Genomic DNA, 19,080 nt, shown 5'->3' with positions numbered 1-19,080 from the left:
GGCTATGTGCACGTTTAACGCTTGAGCGTGCGGGTGCGTGGCGGCGTACTTGCGCTTGCGCTCCAACACTTGCGCTTGCGACAGCTGGACGCTGCGCTGAGAGACATTGCTGGATGGGGCCGAGCACAGCGGAGGTGAGGGTGTGGGTGCAGGCCAGGAGACGGTAGTGCCTGTGTCCTGAGAGGGGGGTTGGATCTCAGTGGCAGGTTGGGGCACAGGGGGAGAGGCAGTGGTGCAAACCGGAGGCGGTGAACGGCCTTCGTCCCACCTTGTGGGGTGCTTGGCCATCATATGTCTGCGCATGCTGGTGGTGGTGAGGCTGTTGGTGGTGGCTCCCCGGCTGATCTTGGCGCGACAAAGGTTGCACACCACTGTTCGTCGGTCGTCTGCACTCTCAGTGAAAAACTGCCAGACCTTTGAGCACCTCGGCCTCTGCAGGGTGGCATGGCGCGAGGGGGAGCTTTGGGAAACAGTTGATGGATTATTCGGTCTGGCCCTGCCTCTACCCCTGGTCACCGCACTGCCTCTTGCAACCTGCCCTGCTTCTGCCCTTGCCTCCCCCTCTGAAGACCTGTCCTCAGTAGGCGTAGCAAACCAGGTGGGGTCAGTCACCTCATCGTCCTGCTGCTCTTCCTCCGAATCCTCTGTGCGCTCCTCCCTCGGACTTACTCCAATTACTACTACCTCACTGATAGACAACTGTGTCTCATCGTCATCGTCCTCCTCACCCACTGAAAGCTCTTGAGACAGTTGCCGGAAGTCCCCAGCCTCATCCCCCGGACCCCAGGAACTTTCCAAAGGTTGGGCATCGGTCACGACAAACTCCTCCGGTGGGAGAGGAACCATTGCTGGCCATTCTGGGCAGGGGCCCGGGAACAGTTCCTGGGAGTCTGCCTGCTCCTCAGAATGTGTCATTGTAATGGAGTGAGGAGGCTGGGAGGAAGGAGGAGCAGCAGCCAGAGGATTCAGAGTTGCAGCAGTGGACGGCACAGAACTCTGGGTGGACGATAGATTGCTGGATGCACTTTCTGCCATCCACGACAGGACCTGCTCACATTGCTCATTTTCTAATAAAGGTCTACCGCGTGGACCCATTAATTGTGAGATGAATGTGGGGACGCCAAAAACGTGCCTCTCTCCTAATCCCGCAGCAGTCGGCTGCGATACACCTGGATCAGGAGCTCGGCCTGTGCCCACACCCTGACTTGGGCCTCCGCGTCCTCGCCTGTGTCCACGTCCTCTAGGCCTACCCCTACCCCTCAGCATGGTGTATTACCAGGAATGCAGAAACAGAACGCTGTAATTAAATGTGCCTCTTATTGGCCTGTGGTTGGAGGCTGACTTCGCTTACGGAACGCCAGGAAATAATTTTGCGCAAGCCTGCTGTAACACTTAGCTGGCTGCGTATGAATTAGGAGGACAACTACACCCAGCACAGACCCAGTACACTGGGGACGGTCACAGGCAGCCCAAATAGATTTTTTTTCCCAAATGTTTTTGGAAAGGCCCACTGCCTATATACACTAAATATGTCTTCTGTCCCTGCCTCACCACCACTACTGGCCCTGGACTATGTATAATTACTGCAGGGCGCAATGCTCTGCACGGCCGATATAGAAAAAAAAAAAATGTGCAACACTGCAAAAAGCACCCTCCACACTACTGAACACGGTTAGATGTGGCCCTAAGAAGGACCGTTGGGGTTCTTGAAGCCTACACTAACTCCTAACACTCTCCCTATAGCAGCTCCGGCACCAACAACACTTTCCCTCAGCTATCTCACAACGCATCTGTGGCGAGCCGCGGGAGGGGCCGATTTATATACTCGGGTGACACCTGATCTCGCCAGCCACTCACAGCAGGGGGGTGGTATAGGGCTTGAACGTCGCAGGGGGAAGTTGTAATGCCTTCCCTGTCTTTCTATTGGCCAGAAAAGCGCGCTAACGTCTCAGAGATGAAAGTGAAAGTAACCCGAACATCGCGTGGTACTCGTTACGAGTAACGAGCATCTCGAACACGCTAATACTCGGACGAGCATCAAGCTCGGACGAGTATGTTCGCTCATCTCTAATAGAGAAGCTTTGGCTACCTCAAGCATCAGGAGGGGTGGGCCGCAGCCCTCCCTGGCCAATGTTAGAGTGGGTGAGGCCCTCTCGGTGTGCCAACGGCAGGAGGCAAAAGAGTTCCTACAAAGAAACAGAGACACATTCTCTGACCGGCCCGGTCGTACACACGTCATAACACATGATATCATAACTGAACCCGGGAAGAAGGTAAACTTAAAACCATATAGGATTCCAGAAGCCCGTAGGGAAGCGGTCTCTGACGAGATTAAGCACATGCTGGAATTAGGGGTGATAGAGCAATCAAAAAGCGAGTGGTCATGCCCCATTGTGTTAGTTCCCAAACCGGACGGGACCTGGAGTTTTTGCAATGATTTCAGGAAGTTAAACGAAATCTCCAAATTTGATGCATATCCCATGCCCAGGGAGGATGAATTAATTGAGAGACTGGGTAACGCCAGGTATATCACCACACTTGACCTCACCAAAGGGTACTGGCAAATACCTCTGACTGACAAGGCCAAAGAGAAAACAGCCTTCTCAACCCCAGAGGGCTTGTTTCAGTACAGAGATATGCCGTTTGGGTTACATGGAGCGCCTGCTACCTTCCAAAGGTTAATGGAACGGATTTTGAGGTCTCACCGTAACTATTCTGACGCTTACCTAGACGATGTCGTACTCTATAGTACCGATTGCCTGTACCTTCCCAAGGTTACTCTCCCAGTCATGGATGCCATTTAACCTTAAACCCTGGAAAATGTGCACTAGCCCTGGAGGAAGCCAAGTACCTTGGCTATGTTATTGGCCATGGCGTCATTAAACCCCAGGTCAACAAGGTAGAGGCCATACAGGCATGGCCTAGACCTTTAACAAAAAAACAGGTCAGAGCCTTTTTTAGGAGTGACCAGGTACTACCGTAGGTTTGTGTCTAACTTTGCTCTCATGGCAGCACCACTTACGGACTTCACAAAAGGGGGCAAGTCGGTAATGGAGGCATGGACAGCCGAGGCTGAGAAGGCCTTTCAAAATTTAAAGTCTGCCCTTTGCCAACAGCCAGTATTGATAATGGCTGACTTCTCAAAAGAGTTTATTGTGCAGACGGATGCTTCTAAGGTAGGGTTGGGTGCAGTGTTGTCCCAGTCCATAAATGGGGAAGAACATCCAGTGTTGTATTTAAGCCGGAAGCTATCTCCTGCGGAGAAGAATTACACTGTTGTGGGACGGGAATGGTTAGGAGTAAAATGGGCACTGGAAACATTAAGGGACAATCTCTTGGAGAGAGTTCAAGTTGGTGTCAGACCATGCCCCCCTGACCTGGATGAAGCAAAATAAGGAAAAGAATGCGAGGGCGACGAGATGGTTTCTTTGACTTCAGAACTTCAAGTTCACTCTTGAGTATAGACCAGGCAAGTCACAAGGTAATGCTGATGTCCTGTCTAGGGTGCATTGTCTGACCACCAAGAAGGCCCAGCCCTCCGGTCTGGAGAAGAGGGGGACTGCATGGACTTTGTGTTGCTGTTTTGTGTGGCCTGGAGCATACGCCAAAATAGACTAAAAGTCAGTTTTGATGAACTTTGGAGTCCAGTGTGTCTGTGCCGCCCCCACCCTTCAAGGACTGCCATAATAGGTAAAATCTCCCATGATCACTATGTTGGGCTTCTTTGAGAGCTTGGCCATCTGATGTAGATATAGTTCCTCCATATCTTCTGCTTGTCCAGGCGGCCTATAGTAAATGCCTACAATGGTGTCCTTTCTGTTGTTCTCTCCTTGTATTCTTACCCAAAACAGTTCCTACAGAACTCCCAGCTCTGAAGCTTGAGTTAACTTTTCTGAACCAAACCCGGAATGGTCGGTAATGACAGTTTACTGAAACTTCCATAACCGGCTGCACAGATACAGAAGACAAGGTGGTGTGACAGGGAGGATACACGGGGCAATCCGGACAATCCACAGTAGAGTTATCTGTGTGATCCAGCTCCCGGCGCCTCTCTTGCTTTCTCTCCAACTCTCTACAGGTACACCCTAACGCTTATGGTGCCAGAACATGCCGAGCAATGACCTCTCCTCTTCCCTGCTACTTAGTGGTGGCACCCACACATTCCTGGTACAATTATCCCAGGCCATGCCATAGGGAATCGCTCATTGTCCTCCACTCTTCGCATCCACACACAGACCAATTAGGTGTGGGCAGACTCTCCAAGACTTCTGCTGGGCTGACTCTCTCTCTCTTGCAAAAAGACTGAACACCCTTGCTCTACACCTTGCAAATGCGTATATATTTCACAGTCACATGACACACATGATACATTTTCCAGACATAACCCAGACATTCACCCATTCAGTGCTGCAGAGGTGCAATACACATCACGAATACAGACACATTAAAGACGCTGACAATACAATTGCACAAGACAAACACATTCAAACTTATGGAGGGGCCCCGTTAACTCTGGCCCACTACAGGTGTACCTGGGTCCCACTGGTTCCTGCCAGTCCTTAGCTGATGCCACTGCAGGACAACTTACAATTCGAAGAGAAATCGGCCCGGTTTATCTTTCATCGGCTGCATCTACGGTCCTCGTCTCTTTGTGCTCCTTCAGAAGACCTTGAACAGCACATCTTGAAACCGCAGTCGTGAAATGTTCGCCTCGGAGAAGCCTTGCTGATTCAGTATAACTACCTTGTTGCTGTGCTCCGTCTTGCCATGGTGTATGACTTGTGACATGACACTGTCTTCCACAACCTCTCCTTTGCAGCAGGGTTTGGCTGTTCCTCCTACACAGCTGTTTCAGGTACAGACTGTATTTCAACCCACATATGAAAATGATGTTCTTATCAGCGGTCCGATATAATTGTTACTCACACACCTGACTATAATCCTACAACATCCCTGACTGTGTATCAAGAACGGATGATGGGGTTACATAACCAAATACTATTAACCCTTCTACTTCTGGAAGCCTTCCTACTCTGCAGCATTTCTGCCACTCCTGACTGGGACGTTTGCTCAGTCCAGTGCCATCCGCACATCACAGACATCTACAGGGAGAACTACTCATTAATTGATGACGGACTTCCACTAATACCTCGGCCACCGTCCAGCTATTTCCGAATTCCTGAGGATTTGACAACTCCAGGTCGTCTGGCGTCCTCATCTCATTAACTGTCTTCAGGTCAAAGTTTCCACACAGTCCGCTGAGTGCCCCCTGAGGGAAGAGAAGGGTAAATCATTTTGGGCCAGGAGGACACTCCACTGTGACCCGGGCCCCCACACGTTACCTGCCATTGTGGCCCCGCCTGGATGTGGAGGGTCGTCCTCTGATCCCACAAAAGGGTTATATATTCCAGGGGGAAGTGGACGAAAGTGAAGAATCCCGCCTGCCAGATGTGCACCTCCTGGGTCTCATCGATGACACTAGAGGGGCTCTGGTACAGAGAATGGAGGGTCAGAGGGCCCCACAAGATGCCCGCAGATACACATCTAACTTACATCTGCCTCTACGTTACCGGGGTCCCCGTGTCATCGTCGAATACGATCAGTGAGCGCCCCACGCTGATGGAGATGACCTTCCTGCAGACGACTCCGCTGCTGTAACAATTCACATTTTCTGCTGTGACAGAGAAGTTTCTTGGTGACCGAGCCTACGAGACAAGTCGGCATGCGAGGGGTTAATGTGACCCTTTTAGGACCCTCACCAGACCCCAGAGGTCACAGTGATGACTACAGCTGGACTGAGGCCCCGTGGTGGCGGACCCCCGGGTTACATAACATCATGTGATGATGCAGTCCAATCCAAGCGCCCGGCTTACGCCCATGTATCTTGGGTTTGAAAAATGTGTAAAAATGGCGCCAACAAGGGGCCAAAGGTGTAACTGCTAGACTAATCATGGCTACCAGGGGCCCAGCCAGAGAAGGAGAGGACAAAGGGAAGAGAGACTAAAGGGCCCCAACTGTCAAGTGACATCAGCTCTCACCTTCACAAGATGGACTTTACAAGCCCCAACAAAATCAAAGGTCAACCCATCGAAGGTCCGGTAATGGCGATCAGCGTAGAACGTGCACATGGAGGGGCACGGATGGAAGCTGCACCGAAAGGCCCCATGGTGGCAGACGCTGCAACACAGAATCACCATCACTACAGGGAAAACCCCGCCGAGGCACCATCCCCTCCGTACTGCCCCAAATCCTCTGCGCTGCGCTCCTCCCACATTATTAGGACACTCCTCCCCTGACATCCTCTGCGCTGCGGGGACTCTGCTCCTCCCACATTATTAGGACACTCCTCCCCTGACATCCTCTGCGCTGCGGGGACTCTGCTCCTCCCACATTATTAGGACACTCCTCCCCTGACATCCTCTGCGCTGCGGGGACTCTGCTCCTCCCACATTATTAGGACACTTCTCCCCTGACATCCTCTGCGCTGCGGGGACTCTGCTCCTCCCACATTATTAGGACACTCCTCTCCTGACATCCTCTACACTGGGGGTACTTTGCTCCTCCCACATTATTAGGACACTCCTCCCCTGACATCTTCTGCGCTGCGGGGACTCTGCTCCTCCCACATTATTAGGACACTCCTCCCATGACATCCTCTGCGCTGTGGGGACTCTGCTCCTCCCACATTATGAGGACACTCCTCCCCTGACATCCTCTGCTCCTCCCACATTTGCAGTTCCCTCCACTATGTTACTCTCTTACCTCCCACAGGAACTTCTTTCCTGAAATACTCTGTGCTGCCAGGAACATTACTGAAAACATGAGAAGTTTAAAGAAAAAGCTGGACTGTGGAGCCAGGCGGTGCGGATGCCCTGTGAGATACCAGCCTCTGGGGGTGTCACTCACCAGGTGTGGCAGGACGAGCGGACGATGTCTCCTGGGAAATACTCCTTGGCTTTCCATGAGCAGGGACAGGCATCCGGCTCCAGGCACTCTGTGCCGTGCTTCACCAGCCTGCAGAGTAAGGGCGACAAATCAAGGACCACATATGGGTGCAGGGAGGGGCAAACGGGTACAGGGTGTTTATACCCATTGCCCCTCCCCCCCGTGATGACATCACTGATATAATGACATGGGATCCGATATCTTATACTACAGTGACATCATCTATTACTGCAGAAGGGCATCCGTACACCTGAAATGTTGTCTGCCACTGCCTGTTATTAGGATGGTGTTCATGCAGTTTCTGTAATTGTATAACAGCCTTCTGAGCGACGTTTCTGCGTTTCGTGAGGAAGAGCTCTGGAGACTTCGTATGAGACCGCCACCAGTGCATGCTGATGTGCCGCTGTCCACCCACCTGACACACCTGAAGGCGTATATATAGTCTAGGTGACAGGAGCTCCAATCAGATATCGCACCCACAAAAGGACTACAAATCCCAGCAGCCACTGTCACCGTGCCACTTCAGTGCTCCCGGCCAAGTGCTACTCAAATCAGCAGTTCTAGAGGCCACAAGGATGTGGATTGGAACAGTCCGGCTGCAGAGTCACAATCAGCAGGTCATCGCTCTACGGCAGATTTAACTCTTCACCAACTGAAAACTAACCACAAGCCTAAGAGGATCCTGCGGACGGAAACAACTCATCACCGAAAGGGGTCAGAGGAGGATGTCAGGAATCGTTCTGACCAACAGGCGCTGCACATCTAGTGACCCAGAAGGCTAATTCAAATCTCTATGTGACCTAGAGGTAGTTTTGGCAATTACCCCAGCTCCAGGAATGGGTTAAAGCAGTGCCCCTAATGGGTAAGGATGTCTGCCTAGCAACAGGGTATGAGAGACCCTTGCTATTGTTTGCAGACAGTGATTTTTCTTACTGGTCAGAAAACAGTGAGGTGAGAACAATAAAGAGCCTGTGATTGGAGGATCGGTTGCCCAAATGTGGGAGCTGCTGAGAGACCCGCATGGGTAGGAGGTGTGTGAGGGGTCTGTGGGAGCTGCTGAGAGACCCGCATGGGTAGGAGGTGTGTGAGGGGTCTGTGGGAGCTGCTGAGAGACCCGCACGGGTAGGACGTGTGTGAGGGGTCTGTGGGAGGTCCTGCTGAGAGACCCGCACGGGTAGGAGGTGTGTGAGGGGTCTGTGGGAGCTGCTGAGAGACCCGCACGGGTAGGAGGTGTGTGAGGGGTCTGTGGGAGCTGCTGAGAGACCCGCATGGGTAGGAGGTGTGTGAGGGGTCTGTGGGAGCTGCTGAGAGACCCGCACGGGTAGGAGGTGTGTGAGGGGTCTGTGGGAGCTGCTGAGAGACCCGCATGGATAGGACGTGTGTGAGGGGTCTGTGGGAGCTGCTGAGAGACCCGCACGGGTAGGACGTGTGTGAGGGGTCTGTGGGAGCTGCTGAGAGACCCGCACGAGTAGGACGTGTGTGAGGGGTCTTTGGGAGCTGCTGAGAGACCCGCACGAGTAGGACGTGTGCGAGGGGTCTGTGGGAGCTGCTGAGAGACCCGCATGGGTAGGAGGTGTGTGAGGGGTCTGTGGGAGCTGCTGAGAGACCCGCACAGGTAGGTCGTGTGTAAGGGGTCTGTGGGAGCTGCTGAGAGACCCTGTAGAGAGCGAGCCCTGGTGATTGGTTGAGGGGGCGGAGTCAGCGCAAGCCTGGGAAAAACCGAAGTAGGAGACGACAGTTGGAGGGGAGACGCGAGGAGATGTCAGTGGAGAGGAGATGCCAGGGTATGAGAGAGCCAGGTCGGTACACACCAGAGACGGAGGGAAAACCAGATGCCGCAACTGTGAGTAGGAGAAGTCCTGTCAAAGAAATATGTGTTGAAGAAGTATGTCATGATCATTTTTGTTGGCCGTAACTCATAGCTGTCCACTGGATTCCCACTACCAAGCGTCAGTAAACCGTGTGCCTTCAGTTTTACCAACCGATTTGTTTCTTTATTCCGCTAAGTGAATAGATACTAAAGAAGCACTGGCGTCACGGAAATAGACAACTTTAGTTTCATTCCACAAAAATGCCTGTTAAAAATCCTATCTGCAGCTGGAGCTATTCAAAAAAGCCAGAGCAGCCACCACCTTGACCAAATTAGAGGTGCCGCACCCGCTGAAGCTAGTCCCACTGACTCCTGCTCGCTGCAATGCAACATGGGGGGTAAATACACACACAACACAGGGGACACACACAGGTGTCAGGTACCTACCCTCTGGGGCACACACAGCCGGACACGCAGGGCAGGTTGGAGGATGCAGTGATGTTCAGCAGTTGGTTCTCACAGGTCTTCTCCCGGCTCAGGTCGATGTCCACGTCAGGGTTGCTGCAGTTGTGATACATCTGACTGGCTGGACAGCCACGGACTATAGGAACCACAAGAAGAAGTCCTGTCACCGGTGACACAGGCATTTTACAGACACATGCTCCCATCACTTTGTATGTAAGGGGTTTAATCCCAATGAAACCAATATCACTGGCCCCTGCTGCTAGGAGCCACAGGACATCTCACCTGAGGCAGCCACACAGGCTCCACTAGATTGAAAGTGTACCATTACCAGGGAACTGCTGGGTATAATCAGCGGTGCAGTGCACTGCTTATCTTCTCTGCATATGTCCTACAGAGGTTCGCGTCTAAGCCAAAGAGTCTTCCGGTAGACGTCCTGGGCAGTGACGGGCACAACCTACTCTGGCAGCACTCGCCTCATGGCATGAACGATCCTCACAAGGGCATCTGACAGAACATCTTTTGCCTACAACTCAGAGGAAGGATGTCACTGCTGACATGACTGAACGAACCGCCAGTAAGGACAAGTCTGCCTACTAGTGGTGGATATGAACTACATCAGCAGAAACTGATGAAGGAACCTTCTTGTGTAACCCCTTGTGAGCAGTGGTGGAGGGTGCATGACGTTACTGCACGCATGTCATGGGTGGAACGTGTCCCGATAGAATAACAGCCACATCTTACTTGTCTCGCTGCTCTCGCACTTCATTATTCCATCTATACAGAGGCTGCAAATGAGAGAACAAACATAAATGTGTCATTATGACATACATGTGATGATGCTGATGGAGGATGCAACACAAGCGCAGCACGTGAGAGTCAAAACGCTCCACTAACAGCGTGAAAACAAGTCCTCCTGCAGAAAAGCAGAACAAAGGCCAACTGGAGCAATGGCCTGCAGCGCCATCAGGCAATGCGACCACTTCATACAGGCAAACAGGGTATTCTTCAACCCTCTGGGGCCCACCCACGGTTTGTGTATTTTTTAACACTAGCTGAACTGATGGATGGTTTCTCTCCAAAATATGCTGATCACCTATTCCATTTAATAAAAGGAGGTTTCCACACCTCTTGGTTACTTTTAGTATGCTTTAGCTTGGAGTATTGTGCCATCACCGCCAGTCTTTTAGTCCTAAATTTCATGCCTATCTATGCCCACCTAGATGAGGCATTATCTGGTCAGGCGGCACCTCCACCACCGTAGCCTTCATTCTACATGACCATACGGGTTTTGCTCCTCCCTTCTTTCGTTTGTTTCCCCACTTCTGATGGGTAACTGTTGGATGTTTCACCATGTTGGCCCGTATCTCATGAGCAAATTAGACCAAATCTCCCATTAAAACCCAGCGTAATCCACAGACAGCAATGAGTAGTCTTCTATCACATACCGCAGCTCATGTTCTTACCATCTGCCGAGGGAGGAGAGGACAGATTCTCCAGGGTGATAATCGATTCCTTGGAAGTAACATGGACACTGGTTCCTGGAAACAACAATACATATATACTATGTTACTAAGACCGAAAGAAGCCCCTTGTGAATCCAGTTCAGCCTATTACCACCCAATGTTGATCCAAAGAAAGGCAAAAGACCCCAAAGAGGTAGAAGCCAATTATCTCAGTTAAGTTGTTTTTTTTCACCAGCTAGGGATGATTTTCAGGGAAGGGCTTATATTTCAAGCCCTTCCCCGAAAATCATGCTGCGGGGGTAGCCACAAAACCACTGCTTTCAATGGGGACAGCAGCAGCGCCGACCCCATTGAAAGCAATGGGATAGCATCCCGAACTTCTGTCACAGCTGTTGCAGAAGTCCATGATATTCTCCCTATGTTGTCAATGGGGCTCCCGCTGGACCCATTAAAAACACTGAGCGATATCGCAGATTTCTTCTCTGCGATGCAAAGTTCTACTGAAAAATCGCAAATGAGAAAGAAACCATTGAAAATTATTGGTTTCATAATCATCGCTGTCGCATCGCAGAGGGAAAAAAAAAAATCGCAAGTGGCTGTCTACCCTAAGGAAGAGTACAGGGGGATCATGACCTCACGTCATCTAGACTCTATGCTTCTCTGAATACATCCCAGAATTGCATTTGCCTTTTTGGCTGCTGCATCACATTGTTGACTGTTACCATGCGGCGGTTGCTGGTCCTCCCGGGGCGGCGGTGTGCAGGGTCCCGCGGTCGGGGCGCGTACCCCCAGCTTGTTGACCTGTGAGTGCCACTGCCATGCACGAGCTCCCTTTTATCATGCTCTGTTGGGAGTTGGCTTCTCCCTCTCTCTGCCCCTGGGCGGAGGCTTTTGTTTAATGGTCGGGCAGAGACCTGCAATCACTGCTGGTTATTGGTTTCCCTCAGTGTGCTAGCTAGTCTGCCTCTGTTGGTCTCCTGCCTCTGTCAGCTTGTCTGCTATACTTTGCTATTATCCGCCAGGTTTTTCCATCTGCCTCAGTTCTGCTCAGTATTGTTCGTGTTGGTTATTTTCATCTGCCTTTTCTGTCGGTGTTCTACCCTTTCCATCCAGGTATGCCAGTGTCCCTTTTTCGGTCCCTAGTGAGAGTAGGGACCGCCGCCCAGTTGCCCGCCTGGGGTTAGCCAGGAGTGGAGGCAAGTAGGCAGGGATGGGTGGTGGGTGAGATCTAGGGCACTCGGGCTGGCGTATCAAGGGTAGTATACTGTAACATGTTCAGTCTATTATCTATTCGTATACCTAAGTCTTTCTCACATGTGCTGCTTAGCCCAATTCCTCCTATTCTGTATGTGCTTTCTTCATTTTTCTTGCCCAGATGTAGGACTTTGCATTTCTCCTTGTTAAATACCATTCTGTTAGTCGCTGACCACTGTACAAGCTTTTCTAGATCTTTTTGAATCCTCTCTCTCTCTTCCCTAGTGTTAGCTATCCCTCCTAGCTTTGTGTCGTCAGTTTGATCAGTTTCCCATCAATTCCCTCCTCCAGATGATTTATAACAATGTTGACCAACACTGGGCCCAGGACAGAGCCTTGTGGTACCCCACTTGATATATTCTTCCCCTTGGATGTGCAGCCATTTATGACCACTCTTTGAGTACGATCACTCAGCCAGTTGTGAATCCACCTAACAGTTGCCTTGTCAATCCCAGATTTGGTCATTATGTCAATAAGTCTGGTATGAGATACTTTGTCAAATGCTTTACTAAAGTCAAGATATACTATATCCACCGCATTTCCCTGATCAACCCAGTCAGTGATTCTGTCATAGAAGGACATTAGATTTGTCTGGCATGACTTGTTTGTTACAAACCCATGCTGGCTCTGGTTAATTACTCCATTCTCATCCATGTACTTGCATACATGCTGTTTAATAATTTTTTCAAAGATCATTCCCGGTATAGAAGTCAGGCTCACAGGCCTGTAGTTTCCTGGATCCATTATTTACAGATTGGAGTCAGGAAATAAATTCCTTCCCGTCTCCATTCTGTAAATCAGAATAATTCCCGGATCACCGACCCTTCTGAATAATCAGTGATGTCTTCAGGATCACACTACCTCTCTACACATCTGTGGAGCTGTAAATTGTAGTACATGTTTTCAGGACACGCACAGCCCTCCACACACTTTTCATCGCAGGCTTCCAGTACCGACAACGACTGGCAGGTCCGGACACACGGACTTACACATGTGCTATAAACCATCAAGCCTTGACACGGAATATCTGAGGAAGAACACAGGCATGTCACATGGCAAACAAGGTGGGTTAGGAAGTGTATATTACAGAGATATTAGCAGTGCAGAAGGCACTGGACCTCGAGGACATTGTATATAGTTCTCAACAGGTTAGACAACCTTCAAAGACTCTACGCACTCCTCGGACCCAAACTTGACAAATTCTTTTACAGTATACGTCAAAGCTACCAAATATTCACTGCAACCAGTGGCTAAAAATCTGCTGCGGGAACATCTACACCATCTAACGACCCTCTGCCTGCAATGGTAACATCTATGCCATCTATTGCCCCTCTGGCGAAACATCTACACTGTTGCCCCTCCACCAGAACATGTACATCATCTTTAGTAGCCCGGAAGGTCCTCCAGGGTAGCCACACAATCATCTGTCCTGTAACACTTAGCTATGTTCTCCTAGGAGACACAGAAGGTACTTTGGCAAAAAAACCAAAAAAAACCCACTTTCTTCAAAAGTCCAAAGTTAACCCTTTCTTCAAAAGCTAAAAGCTAACTGGTTAGCAACAGCTTGCTGCTGATTGGCTGCTTGTCATGCTACCATTGATTGGTAGAGGGGGAAGGGTAAGAGCCAAGAGAGTGAAGAAGGCCCATTTTAAATCAACTTCATTAATCTGCAGAATAATCTTCTAGCAAAGCCCCATCGGATAACTTGGACTGTGGGAATTCTACTGAGTAACCTCTAAATGCAAATATATATATATAGAGAGAGATTAACTTGTGTTGTACTAAACTGAGCTATGGAGCGCTATCTGTGTTTATGCAAAGCAATACTTCTGCAATACCATTACTGCAAGTCTGTAATTGTTGGTCTGAATGCTACTAAAAGCTGAAGTAAACTGCGTACCTCCAGTTTGCTAATCAAAGCTACCAGGACTCGTGTCAGTATTTCGGCATTAACCCTTGGAGTTTTTGGAAAGAGGTACTGGTGTCACGTGACAAACCACCATTAATGATTGTTGATTGTGTTAACCCTTTTGCCACTATGCACGGCTGAGCCAGGCACTTTGCCACCATTGCTGGGAGAGATCGCAGAGGCACTTGTGACATTCAGCTTGTTTCCCCATGGTCTCCCTCACTTTGGCGTGCCCCTCGACCGGAACATCTACACCAGCTGTTGCCCCTTTGCCTGCCGTGTGAACATCTAAGCATTTGTTGTCCCTCCGTGAGAATACTTGCACAATTTGTTGCCCCTCTGCGGTAACATCTATACCATCTGTCAATGCTTTGGAGCAGAATAATCACTGGCTGGATCCGAGGCACGTCTAGCCTCTCTGTCTGCTGCATCTCACGCATCCTCCAAATTACATTACTGATTCATGAGCAGCACTTGGCCCATGCACTGCCCCCCCCCCCCCCCCCCCCCACTGCATGTACCACCCTGTACACAGTACATACCGCACTCTGGGATGCTGACTCTAAAGTTGATGATGACTCCGAAGCGGCGGCACTGGTGGGCATAGTGTGCCAGGGCTGAACAGAGGCAAGCTTCTCCGCACTTACACGTGTCTCTCCTGCACTGCTCATAGTAGGACACTGGACTCAGGAAGCGATGACACGGAGCAAAGAGCTCCCGGCTGACGATGCTGCAACTCTCTGCAGCGTAAGAAGCTGGGGGGAGAACCGCGACAGATTACTGTAGAGCACCATGTCAGTCATCGAATGCCCGACCGCAGCCTCTACACACCTGCCTGCAGGTGAATATCACACGGGTCCAGGGGGGAGGACGGATATTCCATCCTGCAGGCCGAGGACGTCCTCCATGAATTTCCAAACAACTGTGGTGTACTTTCTGGGACTCCAGCTGGAGAGCTGAATGGGAGAGAATTAGTGATAAGGTTACTGCAAAGTATGACCCAACCACCTCAGCCTGTACAACACACACTAATATATGCTTACGGATAGTGCGTATAAGGGTGGTGTTATATCTGTGCGGTGTGTGTATATATGTAGTGGCCCAGAGTTAACGGGGCCCCTCCATTGGTGTGAATGTGTATGTCTTGTGCAATTGTATTGGCAGTGTCTTCTATGTGTATGCATTTGTGATGTGTATTGCACCGCTGGGGCACTGAATGGGTTAATGTCTGGGTTATGTCTGAGAAATGTATCTTATTGTATGTCATGTGAACGTGCTATGAATATCTGTTTACAAGGATGCTATGCAAGTTAGTTGGAGTCCAACTTAGTCCACGAGTCTGCAAGTCTGTGCCAGTTAGTGAGTTGGAGTCTTGGGAAGAGAGAACCTTTTAGTGAGTGAGGCCTCATGTCTACGGGAAAATGGATTGAAAAAATCAGTGCGGGTCTCCTGCGCATGCGACCCACGCCCATAGGGAATCATTGGGTGATTAAATACCTGCAGATGTCATTTTCCCCCGGCCTGTGGATCGCACACGCGGAAAACACCCGCAGCATGCTCCATTTTCTACGGTTTTCCCGCACGGATGGCTTCGACTGAAGCCAATGGAAACCGTCCGATCCGCGCCATAGCCGCGCATGACAGTAGCTGTTCTTTGGATCCATGGGAAAGCAGGAGTTTAAAAAAAAAGGCACTGTGCATGTGCGTGGCACGCCGCTGGCGTGCCGAGCACATCAGCCATGCAGAAGAAAGAAGATCCGGACGCAATGAAGGAGAACCCCATACCGCCTAGACAAGTGAGTTAAATTTCATTTTTGGCCTCATGGCTGCTGGCATGGCTGGAAACCGCTGCGGGATTCTTCTCCTGGAATCCATGCGTGCCCGTGGACATGAGGCCTAAGAGAAACTGTGCCTCATGTTAGGAGGACCCCACGATGGAAGAGGCTGAGCAATGGCCAACTACTTGCCCTGGGCACACTTCACTCAGGCCCCCTCAGTGCTGATATGGAGTAGTGAGAGAGGAGCCGCCACACAGCGCTGCGTGCTACTGCTAAATGTGAGTGTGTACCAGTAGAGAGCTGGAGAGAAAGTGAAGAGAGTCGTCGGGATCAGAACATCACAGATAACTGGGACTGTGGATTATTCTGCCATCCTGAGAATTCTCCCGTCACAGCACTCTTCTGTTTGGCACCGGTGTTATGCTGGCTGATGAATAAACTATGTACAGTCCATAAACGTTACAAGTAAATGAGCTCTACCGACCGTTCCTGGTTTTGGTCAGAAAGTTATCCCGGTGTGTGGACTATCTATTCCAACTTCTAGATTCACTGCAGAGGATGGAATGGTGGCGTCACGAGTGACAAAAAGGACTTTAAGGTAAACCGTGGATTGGGTTTTCCCTGTGAAACTCCCCCAGCAGTAACTTGGCTGGGTCCCATGCTACCCCCAGAGGAGGAGACGGTAGAGCCCCATAACAAGGCCTCATCTACCCCGCTATCTCCTCGGCTGTGGGCCCGCTTCTCGGACGCTGCATATAATACAACCCTTATAAAAAGTATCCATAAGCACTCTCTATACTACACATATACTACATAATATCCAGAACCCACACAACACATACTGCAAACATACGACATGTGCACTGGGTAGAAACACACGATGCATGCAAATATGCACCACATACGTACAGCTTGACAAATGAAGATTTGAGTAAGGGGCCGCCCACGTCCACTACAGGCTCGCTCGTGGCTGATGCATCCAGTTCGGGATAGGCAGATCTGGCCACAGCGATGGCAGGGAAGTTTGCCCTGGATTTGGTGCTGCGCTGGTTCTTTTTCAGTCTCCTCTTATCCTTCTGAGCAAAAGAGAAGGCAGCATGCTAGGTGAAGAGCCAGCAATGTCAGCGGGCGGAGCCTGGAGTTGACCACGGGGTGTGTGATGTGGCAGGCCTCAGGGGACTTCAGAGTTCTTACACCTCTTTTTCTGTGCCCCTCTGTTTCAGTGACCAGCTCTGAGATTGCCACACAGGGCTATGTTGGGTCAGTGGCGATTCTCCTTCCTGGAAGTATCACGATGTGAGTAGGGCAGCCTCTTGATGTTGGTGTGGTATATTAGGTAAGAAAAGATCCTTAATAGAAGGGAAAGGACTTACTTGGCGCTAAGCGGGGGGTCCCTGGGCGAGAGGCAACTAACCCGCTAGAACCTAGAGTCCTGGCGAGCTCAACTAGTAGTCACGGAGAGCAGCACGGGGAAGAACCCAGATTAGAATAAAAATGGTAAAAACAAAGGAGTACGGGTGTATGAAAAAAGTCCCTCTGTGCTCATACGGAACAGAATTCCTTAAAGATACGTGAAAAGGAGGAAGGGGGGTTCTCAAACAGCCTTTAAGAAACCCCCTCCTTAGTGCCAAAGGATCCGTTTGGAATCTGGTGAAGTTTATGCTTTTATTTACAGCAACAACAGGTTAAAGCATAAACTTCACCGGACTCCAAGCGGATCCTTTGGTGCTAGAGAGGGGTTTCTTAAAGGCAGTTTGTGGGGGGAGGGGGGGGGGGGGGTTCACACACACACACACACACACACACAATTTTAAGGAATTCTGTTCCTTATGAGGAATTCTGTTCCATATGAGTGCAGCCCAACGTAACTGTCCCTTCAACAGTGCGACTTCCATACTGGCGAGAACTTCAATGTTGGCACTGGAGTCATACTGATGACTGTTGAGAATGGTGACGGAAGCGCTCAAGGAGTCGTATTGTGACTGTGGAGGACCTGTGACTTGGGGCCATATAGAAGGCTGGTCAGTACGACAGCTCCAGACACTCTGATCTTTGTGCTTTTCTTCAGTTGTTTGTTGCGCTTTTGCCAGTCTGTTGTCCACGTCTTTATCAATCTTGGCATCCGAGGAGATGATGCACCACTTCACCGCCCTCAGGTCTGACTTGCCAATGGCTATACAAGGAGGATGGTAATATTCCGGAGGTGTGGCCTGATAGAGACCTTCTGATTTCTTCAAACTCTTCTCCATCACCGATAAGCTGGTGGCTTCAGCAAAGCAGATGGTTGAACGCTGCAGCGCGGCCTCCAAGGAGGACACAAGTGCAGCATCATCAGCAAGAAGAAGGTCTGACAAGTTGTTCCATTGTCTTAGTACAGGCCTTTAGTCTCCTCAGATTGAACAGGTCCCCATCAGTGCAGTATCGCATGTAAAGACCATCCTGGTGGTCCAGGTCTGCTATGGCTCTCTGAAGAGGATCGTGAAGAGAGTTGGTCCAGGGATACAGCCTTGCGTTACACTGTTGTGTGTTGGAAAGGACTCCGAGAGTTCATTGTTGTATGATTCAACCTTACTGGCCTTCATGCAGTCGCATCATATTGGGGTATTCTGAAAAGCACCCGAGTTAAGCCAAAATTTGCCACAGGTCTTTCTTTCACACCATTAGTAACGCTTTAGTGACATCAAAAAAGCCCCGGAGAGCCCTTTGCTTGTCTTGTAGCTGTCGGAGAACAAACACCAAGTTGGTAGCACTCCAGTCACCTCTGAAGGTATACAGACTTTCTGGGAGGGTTTTTTTCTGTGATGACGGGGACCAGTAAGAACCCTTGCAAGAATTTTTGCCTGCAATTGAAAGCAGAGTTATCCCCTTATTAGTTGGAGTTCGAACTTCTTACCTTTATTCTTATAGAAGGTGAGGACTGCGTGTCGGAGGTCCTGTGGAAACGTGCCTTGTTCCCAGAAGCATACAAAGAGCTGATGGGGTTTAGTATTTAGCGCTGAGCCACCGTGTATCCAAACCTCCGAGGATATTCCATCAATTCCAGCTGCCTTATCACTTTTCAGCTATTTGATAGCCTTGATGGGCTCCTCTAGGGCACGGGATCTTGTCAAGTTCTGTTATCTTTGGCTGTTTTACGATGCAATGCCGAATCTTGGACCCTGCGATTGGCGCTAAAGAGCCTCTGAAAGTGTTCTTTAGGATAGACGGCTTGTGTGCTAGACGCGTTAGACCATTTGCACTACACATGGGACGCTGAATTTGGTGTGAAAGAGCTATTTGACCTTCCGAGCCTCATCAGATCCTTTATGGTCACTGATGTCTACACAGAGCTGTGTTGTGGATCATTCTGGATCACTAGGAGCCCATGCTGAAGGTTACTAATGATGGCTGAGCAAGGCGCGCTTGGTGTGCAGATCTCTTCTTCGCAAACAGTTCTTGGATCACTCGGTCATTTTC

The 19,080-nt window shown here is 50.2% G+C and overlaps 1 protein-coding gene across 1 annotated transcript in view; it reads right to left on the bottom strand.

The window, feature by feature from the left end:
* The window catches only part of OTOG (otogelin), a 276,916-nt gene that overhangs the window by 193,281 nt on the left and 64,555 nt on the right, over positions 1–19,080 (bottom strand). Inside the window, exons 15-25 of the mRNA XM_066582440.1 lie at positions 14,678–14,802; positions 14,389–14,601; positions 12,799–12,964; positions 10,684–10,758; positions 9,962–10,005; positions 9,203–9,356; positions 6,907–7,014; positions 6,039–6,177; positions 5,571–5,705; positions 5,343–5,489; positions 5,150–5,269 (exon numbers count right to left, since the gene is read on the bottom strand). Coding sequence (XP_066438537.1) covers positions 5,150–5,269; positions 5,343–5,489; positions 5,571–5,705; positions 6,039–6,177; positions 6,907–7,014; positions 9,203–9,356; positions 9,962–10,005; positions 10,684–10,758; positions 12,799–12,964; positions 14,389–14,601; positions 14,678–14,802 — 1,426 coding nt within the window. The remainder of the gene's footprint in view (positions 1–5,149; positions 5,270–5,342; positions 5,490–5,570; positions 5,706–6,038; positions 6,178–6,906; positions 7,015–9,202; positions 9,357–9,961; positions 10,006–10,683; positions 10,759–12,798; positions 12,965–14,388; positions 14,602–14,677; positions 14,803–19,080) is intronic.

This window comes from Eleutherodactylus coqui, chromosome 11 (assembly GCF_035609145.1).
Source record: "Eleutherodactylus coqui strain aEleCoq1 chromosome 11, aEleCoq1.hap1, whole genome shotgun sequence".
Taxonomy (NCBI): Eukaryota; Metazoa; Chordata; class Amphibia; order Anura; family Eleutherodactylidae; genus Eleutherodactylus; species Eleutherodactylus coqui.
Note: the sequence above shows the minus strand (reverse complement) of the source record. Positions and strands in the feature narration are given on the sequence as shown.